The sequence below is a fragment of the Sabethes cyaneus genome, chromosome 1, assembly GCF_943734655.1.
Source record: "Sabethes cyaneus chromosome 1, idSabCyanKW18_F2, whole genome shotgun sequence".
In the NCBI taxonomy this organism is placed as follows: domain Eukaryota; kingdom Metazoa; phylum Arthropoda; class Insecta; order Diptera; family Culicidae; genus Sabethes; species Sabethes cyaneus.
In genome coordinates, this window is record NC_071353.1 from 164,402,655 (window position 1) to 164,413,692 (window position 11,038).

At 39.4% G+C, this 11,038-nt stretch overlaps 1 protein-coding gene across 1 annotated transcript; it reads left to right on the top strand.

Annotated features, from left to right (window-relative positions):
- Positions 1-601: 601 nt before the first annotated feature.
- LOC128745298 (protein mab-21-like) lies at positions 602-9,476 on the top strand. Its single transcript, XM_053842333.1, has 2 exons — positions 602-804; positions 8,582-9,476. Exons 1-2 carry the CDS (start codon positions 602-604, stop codon positions 9,474-9,476), a joined length of 1,098 nt encoding a protein of 365 aa, XP_053698308.1.
- Positions 9,477-11,038: the final 1,562 nt, after the last annotated feature.

Here is an 11,038-nt window from a genome sequence, read left to right on the forward strand (position 1 = left end):
CGCGGCTCCCCGCTCAGGACTTTTCCTGTTCCCCTCCCCCACGCTGAGCGCGGGCCGCGAGCAGTTGAACCTGTTTCGGCCTGTGAGTGAGTGAGTGAGTGTGTATGTGCCTATGTACGTGTGTCCCCGCTTCGAGAAATGTGCAAGCAAGGAAGCTTTGGACGCATGTGTTTTCTGGTGTGTACTATGGAAAGAGTGTATCTTTCATTTGTTTTTCTCCAACCGTGTCCGAATAATCTTCCGCATCTCGTTGCGGCGGCTACGCTGTTGCGCGCTCGTTCCGGAGTTTTTCCGTTGGGAAACGGGTGAAAAATTTAAATTTTTGCTGAGCTTTCCGTGCGACCGGAGGCGCTAGTAAACGCACAGTGTTTCCTGTGCACAGGACGAACCGCGTCGGGCCTTGTGTGTGCGTAGGTAGGTAGGCGGAATATGTGCCACCGTTTTCCGGCTCTGCCAGGTACCGCAGCAGGTTGAGATCTTCCGGCAGGCCACGGTCGGACGGTCGGTCGGTCGGTCATTCCGGTTACGCGTCGGTTAGTGTGTGCTTAATCCAATTGTTGTTCCGGTTGGTTACAGGGCGGGGGTCGACGGCAGTGGCAGAATGTTGGTTCCACCGGAGATGATTGCAGTGCAATCGAAGACCATTTTCCAAATCAATAAGTACTACGCCGAGAAGGTCCAGATGCGGATGGGCAACATTGCCCGGGTGATTCGGGAAATTTGCAAAATCGTGCAGGAGGTTCTGCGGGAGGTTGAAGTACAGGAACCGCGGTTCATTTCCAGTCTGGTGGAGTGCAATGGCAGGTGAGATTTGGTTGTTTTGGTTTTGGGAACGGTGGAGCATCGAAAAAAAGATTTTAAAATGGTGGTCAACGAATTTAATATTATCATAAGATCAGAGAAGGACGCCGATTTTCTGTGTGGTAATGGAAAAGTTCGAATAGACCAAACGAAAATCCTATTGCGAATTCACTAATAAAAGTGACTGGGTATCCGTTTTAGAAATAAATTTTACCAAAACTTGGAAAATATTCTCAACCCTAGTTTTAAAAATTTTTGTTTTAGTAAACAAGTTTATAAAGCATTCAATATAAAGTAGAGCGGAATCGTCGGTGAAGCAATGCCGTTTGTCCTGGATGAGAATAAACTAAAAACTTATGAGATTCTTTACTGCATATATAACATATGGTTCATTCCGCGTCAAGTGTCCGAGTGCCATGCATTCGACCTTCTCGGATTTGAACTAAATTTTGTCAGATTGTTCGTTTCAGGTCAGAAAGGAAAAATCCTAAGTTCGGTGTCGACTGGACGTTTCCTCGATTAATGGGAGTACCTCCATTTTTAATGAAAAGACACGTTTCTGTCAAATCCTCTTATTTACTTTTGCCTATATCTCTGGAAATAATCTGGTTTAGAAAGACAGTTTTATTATGTTTCCAAAGAAAATTGTCCAAGGAATCCGAAAAAAATATTAGTTTTTAGCGTGCTGCCAAATATTTTTAAATTCGTGTTGAAAACTAAATTTGCATTTTTCTCTTAATGAGTACAATTTGATTTCAAAAATTCCAATTCCATCATATTCCTCAGATTTTTTTACTTAAGAATCGCTCAAAGTTATGAGATGTTCTTAATGTAAAGAAACAATATGATGTGTTGTAGAAATGTTTCCTGCAAGGTTGAAAACAAATTGCAAAGGATTTATTACTTTGATAATAAAGATTGAACTGTTTCACATCTCCATCCATCTGGCAGCAGTTCTGAAAATCATTGTTGATGGCACATTACTGGCGTGCACGCTGACGAACTGGGAAGAAAGGGCCAAAACGGGTCACTTTGATACACAGTAGGATTTCGAATTTGGCAACAAATGCGTGTCACCTATGTTGCCAAAATCGAAACCGTGTCAAAATCGAGACCCTTTTTCGATATGAAAAAATTTAATGTAAATGCTTTAGATGTTGACTAAATATCATTAATCAACGATTGCAACCATTTTATGTTTAAAAAGTCCGACAAGGGCTATTCGTCCGGTGCAAATAAGTTATTGACACCCTGTGGTAAGACGTAGTCCTACGGTAATAAAAAAATTATTGTACGAAACCACATAACTTTTTTTCATGAACACACTCTGGACAGCATTTTTTCGTCATTTAAAACATGTATGCGGAAACTGATTGATATTTAAGCATATTTTTGGAAGTGAAATATCTTGTGTTGCCAAAAATGAATACCTTTGTTGCCAAAATCGAGGCATGCCAAAATCGAACCATTCCAAATTCGAAATCCAACTGTATTTTCTAATTTGCGCTCGATTTAAGTAATATAGAAAGTTTATATAATCCACATGGGTTTATAATGTAAAATTGAAACGATTGGTATCTTAATTGCTGCTAAAAGATGTGTAGGAATGCGTAAAATATTACAGTATCGTATTTTCTCCGACTGGGCATTTTACCCCTCAGTTCTCAACATTTATTGGGCAACGCTCCGTTTTTGCACTACGATTTTCAAATCACTGCGATTTTCAATACGTTTTGCGTTTGCATATAAACTGACTTCAATAACAAATGTTTTAATTGGATGTTAAATTATTACAATAAAGAAAAAACGTGTAAGGAACCGTGGTGATGTGCTTTTTTCTGTATGTTTGAGCCGTAACTGACTTTGAAAACTACGAACTACGAATAATTATTTTGTGATCAATTAAGAAGAAGAAGGAACCAGAGAGATGAAAAAAATATTCTTTAGAGTGCTGATAAGAAGGAGCAAAATACAAATTTCCGGAAAAAATACCTAATTGATTTTCTTTCCGAAATAAACGGTAATACTCCCGAGCAGGAGCGAAGAGCAAAATAATATCAAAATGTGTTATTGCAAATCGAATAACGCATATCAAAATTTGGTCTTGTTTTGGCTGACATAGTTGGTAAAATAACAAAAAATAATACTAAAATTTTACTCCTTTAAGGCCAAAAGAATAACTATTTGTGTTATTTGAATAACAAAGTAATAACATGACTGTATTCAGAGTTTAGAATAACATATTTTAGTATTATTAAGGTATTGAATAACAAATACAGTAGTATATGAGATATTAAAAAATCATTTTATAAAATATTTATAATCTACCATCTATTTAATTAATAAAAAAATTGTTTGAAATATATCGAATGTCATTTTAAGACCAAAATAAGATATGATAACAAAATCAGTTATTTAACTCGTCTTACAATCACTGTTTTAAATATCTACTCAATAACAAAATGTGTTATCAATGTAAATCCATCTCTATTCAATAACAAAATATGCCATTATAACACAGTTTGATATTGTTTTCATATTATTTTGCTCTTCGCTCCTGCTCGGGTATCGACGTGCATAGAGCTTGCCAATTTGCGGTTGTGTTGGTGGTTTGTTTTCCCCCAGTTTGAAAGACATCATGGAAAACCCAACAACAGTAGCAACAAATCGAGTGTACGTATACACGACATAGTGTGCGTACGGTAGCTGTCAGCAATCTCAATTGAATTGCTGCATGTAGTAGTGATATTTTCATCCTGTTTTATAAGGTAACTAGCTGACCCGACAAACTTCGCATTGCCACAAATTAAACTGTGTTGCACATAAATCCTGAATCTCGGATGACCTTTATCGTAATGTTGAGTTTTGCAAGTTTCTGTGGAGTTCATAGGTGTTGTAATATACAAATTTTCCTCACAGTAAAATAGAAAACAACTCCCCCCATTGCTTAGTCTGATAAAATAAAGCCATCATTACAAACCATTTCGCCGAATACCATTTTGCGGAACACCAATTCTCGGTTGACCATAATGTAGAATATAGAGTTTCACAGAATAGCATTTCACGGAAAATCTTTTCGTAGAAAGTACCATTTCGCAGGGGTGACCCAACCCTCCCGCAGTGGCCGGCGCTTCCGACTCGCTGGCAACACTCGCGGCCTGTGTTCGTCTCGCCCTGAATCATCTAATGTAACTATTGATAGTTTCTGGTGGTCTTGTTATTGACTAATGTTTTATGAAAGAGTCTGAATTTTCTCGAGTTCGATTAGTTTTTGAGTTAGGCAAAAATTTCTGTTTTATTTGTATGAGAGTCCTTATCCCCCTACCACAGGAGTGAGGGGTCTCAAACCATCATAAAAAAGTCCTGCCTCCAAAACTCCCCACATGCCAAATTTGGTTCCTATTGCTTGATTAGTTCTCTAGTTATGAGGATATTCATATTTCATTTGTATAGGAGCCCCCCACTATTGAAGGGAGGAGGGGTCATAGTTCCCCTCCTAAAGAGGGGAGGGGTTTCAATTCATCATAGAAAAATAATTTGCCTACAAAAACACCCACGTGCTAAATTTGGTTCCATTTGCTTGATTATTTCTCGAGTTATGAGAGAATTTGTATTTCATTTGTATAGGAGCCCCCTCCTGAAGTGGGGAAGGGTCCGAATTCACCATTGAAAAAATTCTTGCCTCCAAAAACCTTCACATGCCAAATTTGGTTCCATTTGCTTGATTAGGCCTCGAGTTATGAGGAAATTTGTATAGCATTTGCATGGAAGCCCCCCCTCTTAAAGGGGAGAGGAGTCATAGTTCCCCTTCTAAAGTGGGGAGGGGTCTCAGTTCACCGTAGAAAAAATTCTTGTCTCCAAAAACACCCACATGCCAAATTTTGTTCCATTTGCTTGATTAGTTCTCGAGTTATGCAGAAATTTGTGTTTCATTTGTATGGGAGCCCCCCTCTTAGTGTGGGTAGGGGTCTCTAACCACTCCCTGGCTCCAAAAACCACTATATGCAAATTTTCCCTCCGTTCCCAGACAGACAGACATAAATCCATTTTTATAGGTATAGATTATCGAAACTCTACGACCGTTAATTTAATAGCGAAAATAATAATTGGTCAATTTCATGCTAAAATGTTTACGTTGGCATCACTTCATATGTATGCCCGTTCCCTTGGTAACGTACAGCAACGACGGTCGTGGATTCGGAATAGCAATGTTCAGGCAAAAAATTATATTGACCTAATACGAACAGTCCAGGATAGTTGGGGTAGAATAAATGCCCAATGCGAAAAATGTGAATTCAGGCAAACTGAAAAGTTCTTGATATTAGGCCAAAACTAAAAACTTAGCGAAGGTGAGAGTCGAACTCACAGCTCTCAATTTCTAGTCGATTGTGTTGTTTAACCAATTACACCACTAAGCTGTCTATAAAAAGTAAGCCGGCTGCTATACGTCGTTAGAAAAGAAAAAAGTCCAGGATAGGATCGTAGCAACTGGCCCTGCAATTGTCCTGTACTCTAACAGCTGGCTACGAATTCTGTCGTATAAAACCAGGTCAAGTTTCGATAACGGAATGTAGCACCTAGGTTTTGCTTAGCAGTTACGAACAGTCCAGGTGGGACAGTCAATTATTTTTCACAGTTTGCATATCATTTTTCCCAGTTCTTATGTTCGTTCTTCACAAAAAACATATGTACTCTCTCGTATGAAGTACAAAATAGGCAAGTTCTTAACTTTTTGTTTACTAGTACTTGACCCTATACGTGGCCATGACGTAAAATCTTTTGACGTAGGACTACGTCTTTGTTTACTATACTGCGACTGGGTAGCACTTTGTGAAAACGAAAATAGAAGTGTGACGTTTGAATGAAAGATTTCAAATGCTAATAATTACTAAACTACTGAACGAAACTGAACAATTTATATGTCGTTGGATAGATAAAATGATCAGCAATTTTTTAGGGTGAAAGAAAGTAATTTTAAGGAGGGCGTAAGAGGGGGGGGGGGGGATTCTATACAAATGAAACACAAATTTCCTTAAAACTCGAGAACTAATCAATCAAATGGAACCAACTTTGGCATGTGGGGGTTTCAGGAGGCAGGATTTTTTTCTACGGTGTACTAAAACCTCTTCCCCTTCTAAGAGGGGGGGGAAGGGTTCGCATACAAATTAAACACAAATTTCCTTACAACTCTAGCACAAATCAAGCAAATGGAACCAAATTTGGAATGTAGGGCTTTCAGAAGGTAAGAATTTTTTCTATGCTAAATTGAGACCCTTCCTCTCTTTAGGAGGGGGGCTCCCATACAAATAATATACAAATTTCCTCATAACTCGAGTACTAATCAAGCGAATGGAACCAAATTTGGCATGTGGGGGTTTTTGGAGGCATGAATTAATTTTGAATTCATTTATTTTATGATGGTTTGAGACCCCTCACCCCTGTGGTAAGAGGATAAGGACTCTCATATAAATAAAACAGAAATCGGTCAGTCATTACCATTTCAATCTTTATCATGCACGCGAGTGATTTTTAAAAGAAATCTCTATGTCTCAATGGATGCTGGCGTTGTACTTATGAATCCCCGTCCACGTATTTCAAAGCCACCATTGCATTCAATGAAGAATTGAATCTGAATTTTGTGCTCTTCTTTTTTAAATATTCACTTAAACAATGGCACTCACAGATTCTTATAAACATACATATGCCAGAAATACAGTTTACATTAGTCTTTGATCTGATGATCTGATATAGTCCTACGTCACCCTTTCGTACAACCCTTAAGGCTGTATACCTTGTAGTTTTTTGGAAAGGGAAGAAATTTCTGATGCGAAGAATAATTGATAGGATGAACTGGAAAATTTTGATATGAACCAAAAATATTTTGGGTTTTGCAATGGCACGTGTGGTTCGCATCCACGCTTTTTCGGTTGGTACCCGAACATTTCATTACAGTCTGCCGGGGAGACATTGGGCCAAAAAAGCATAGGTTTTTCTTCTTTAGCTTGTTATACACACAATTTATTGTTTACGTTGATTCACAGCTTGTCAATATATACTTCAATGTTTAGTTAACAACTGCCAGAAAGATGGTTTAGGTACAATGAATATTGATAATATTAACATTAAATGTACTTTGGCACAATCTCACCCCTTCTAGGGGGTGACATTGTGCCAAAACCATAAATTTAAGCTAAATACCTAATAAATAAACAGTAGCGTATCTATGAACAATACACATGTAGAACAATATGAACTAGTACGTATGGGGCCGACCATGAACCACGTTGGCTATTAGAATATGGGTGGCGACCAAAAACAATGCACCTTACAAATTATAATGAAATGTATGCACGAAAACTACTCGGGGGTCTACAACAAACAATAATAAGCACGTGGTTTATAGACAGCTACTAAATATGTAGTAGTGTGTCTAGGCTTTAGAAAGGGGAAATTAAGGGGGCGTAAATCTCAGAAGATTTTTTGATTTGATCATTCAACAAAGTTAATTATTTACTTCGTTCGAGATACTGCGGCCAAAGGACGCCTTTAAAACTTTAAAACCGACTTTATATGTAAGGTAAAGCATATTTGTCTCATATTAAAGAGTTTATTCAAAGGATCTAAAATTTCTAGAGGAAAAGTAAAAGTAAAATTTAATTATTTGGCACACTTACGATACTGTTTGCAATCTTTAAAAGATAATGCAATCTAAATTGTCAAAATATTGTGTTCCCTAGTAAACAATGCAAGTGTATTGATGTACACTGACGCATTTTTGTTGTGCATGTGAATTTCACACTCCGAACCGATCGTTATAGTTCCGCACAATCTCACCTCGTGGAGCTCGGAAAGTGCAAAATTTAGAAAAAAAGTATATTTTCGTAATCAAAAGCCATCCGACGCATAATACACTTTCAATATATTGTAAATAAATACTTTATCTATCTTCATCATAGCAAGCTGATGCGATTTCTTGTTTGGGTTTGTTTATCTGGGACATTTATTGTCAACGTTTTTTCCCGGTATTTTTAACCCTAAAGTTTGAAAACCTTTTTAAGCCAAACTGTTCGCTAATATTATTAGTATTTCATTTTACGTTATGAATACATATGTTATGTTTCAAATCATCTTGAGTTTGAGCCGCCTGTTTGCATTGAACAAACATTGTAGGTTTTTGGCACAATGTCACCCCCGTGGCCCAATATCATCCCGGATGGCGGTAGCTAAACTGTTGCCGCCCATTATATTAGGTAGCCTAATACGTAGTTTCGCTTTATTCTCCAATTTTATCATTCTGCATTCGCACCTCACACTCGTCTTGCAACAATATCGTTTTTGTATGACTGTTCATTGTTTCTACAGCCGAGAAGTTAGACTGATCTACTCGATCAGTGCGATAGAAACATGCAGTATGTTGCCAATTCGTGTGATTAACTACTACGGGGTGTTTTTCTATCTATTTACTGTTTCTTTTCGGCGTTATAGGCAATTCGTGATACGTTTGTGTCTTTGCTTCAAACCGTGTCGCCTAAAAAATATACAGCATGCATGTTGCTCTATTTATGTTAACGAAACAGCAAGGCGATGGCCACGAATTGCTGTGTCACCGATAAAAATTGGCAGTTCTTCACTCATTCGCCTGTAGTCTTCGGCAGATTGTGCGTTGGCTAATTATCTGTATTCCGTGCACTTTTTTCCATATGAAACAGCATTAGTTTGACCATTTATGGCTCTATTAATATGGTACCATCACTCAATTCTCGTGTTTCTTTCCTTACAGATTCGAAGGACTCGAAGTCATCTCACCGTCCTTCTTCGAGGTGGTTCTATACCTCAACCAGATGGGAGTGTTCAATTTCGTGGACGATGGATCCCTGCCGGGGGCTGCCGTCCTAAAGCTGAGTGACGGCCGCAAACGGTCCATGTCACTTTGGGTGGAATTCATCACCGCATCCGGGTACCTTTCGGCACGTAAGATCCGCTCCCGATTTCACACTCTAGTCGCGCAAGCTGTCGAGAAGTGCCCCTACCGGGACATGGTAAAGCTAGTTCCGGATACCACCGAAGTGAAGCTAAAGATCCGCGAACGCTACATCGTACAGATTACGCCGGCCTTCAAGTGCACCGGCATTTGGCCCCGATCGGCAGCGCACTGGCCGATTCCGCACATCCCGTGGCCCCATCCGGCGCTGGTAGCGGAAGTGAAATCCGAAGGCTTCGACCTGCTGTCCAAAGAAAGCGTTATCCTGCAGGGCAAGAATGCCAACATCGAGGGCGATGCCTGGATATTGCATTTTACCGAAGCGGAAAACCGGCTGCTGCAGGGAGGCTACCGAAAGCGCTGCTTGAGCATTCTGAAGACGCTGTGCGATCGGCATCTGGACCTGCCGGGTGCACCGATTTCCTACTACCACCTGAAAACGTTGCTCCTGTACGAGTGCGAAAAGCACCCCCGGGAAGCCGAATGGGACGCAAACTGCATCGGCGATCGGCTGAATGGGATCTTTCTGCAGTTGATTTCCTGCCTGCAGAATCGGCGCTGTCCGCACTATTTTCTGCCGAGTTTGGATCTGTTCAAGGGAAAGTCGCCGACGGCGCTCGATAATGCTTCGAAGCATGTTTGGAAACTCTGTCGGGATATACTGACCAGCAGCAAGGCGTTCGATCGGTTGTAAACCGAAACCGGGAGGTTATTTAGCCGGACTGTTGTGAAATGTCATATCTTAAAAAAAAGGAGAAGAGAGCAAAAGGGGGCAAAAGCTAACGAATGTATACGATCGAAGTAGGCGTTAGTAGAGGAAATTTTTAGCTAATGTTTAAGTGTTATTTTGGGGCAATTTGTTTTCTTGATGAAGAAAAATATCTAGTATCTAGTGATAGTGCAAATGTGTAATGAGTTAAACTTATGATTACTTTGCAGCAAAACAAGTGCAACTAAACGTGTCTGCTTCTGTCGCCGCACAACCGGAGGAACATTAACACCGATGTAGTAATGTAAGAAGCGCAACAAAAAGTGCGACAGTTGACGCGTTGTTTTTTTATGTTTCGTTTTGAAAGATTATATCGAATAACTTTATTTATATGTATACAATTGATTATTGCAGAATAGAGACCGCTTGTTCAGGCAAATGTGTAATAAATTAGATGCAGTGAAGCAATAGTTGATGTTTTTCTTTTAAATTTAGTCCATAGCCTTACCTCCAAACTTTGGGCAAAGTTTAACTACTTAGTATGATTACTCAGTCCACAGAGAAAATATCATTGATTGGAGTAGTTAACTATGAGTTAGAATGACCTGCTTTTAGTAAGCAGTCATGCAACCAAGTTGTGTTTTACTGGAGTATGTAACGATGTTACAAAATAACTAAGGTAACAAACCCTATAGTCCGATCCCACACACAACCTTCACCAAAAGACTTTTCGCGTTACGTCTGGTATCCCCCGAAAAATGGTTGGCGTACCGCGACAGTAAACAAACCCTGCTAATGCCCACCGGATGAAACCTGGCGAAACTAGCCGAAGCTTAATCGTTGCTCCCGTCGTAAAGTCCTGTGCTTAACATGCAAATCAGTCTGGGGAATGAGCCATTTCGAAGACAACCACTAGAGAGTTCACACGGATAAACAGTTCAGACAAGTACGAAAAATAAAGATAATAAGTGTAAAGTGAAGTAAAAGACAGAAAAGTACAGACAACAGACAGTGGAAAGTTGTAAAAGCACGAAAAAAAATAATTAAAATGTGTAAAAGGATTAATTGACAATCGGATTATAGGTTAGGAAACGATATAGACGATAGCGTAAAGTTAGAGTGGATAGTGACACGAAACAGTAAATGTACAGATAAATGCTAAAAAGTTATTGTATGAAAAAAAAAATTGTAACAAACTCTATGTACAAAAATACTAAAGGCCCGCGCAGAATTAGTACTTTATGGTAGCGTTTGCGCAGATTTGACAGATAATCTGTCAAATTGTATGGGAGAACTGTCAGATTAACGCAAACGCCAGCCGCTGGCGCCGAACGTCCACCGAAGGAGAAACGATCTACTAAAGCAGCATGCCGTAAGAAGGATTTAAAACTAACCCGTAGAATAAGAAACTTATGTAAAACCAGGACATCTAAACGAAACTAAACAGTATTTCTCATAATCAATGTGTTCTTGAAGGTGTAAGTCCTCGAATATGCTCATTTCCCAGATCGGTTCGCGAGTTAGCCCCTGGTAGGTTAGTGTAGGAG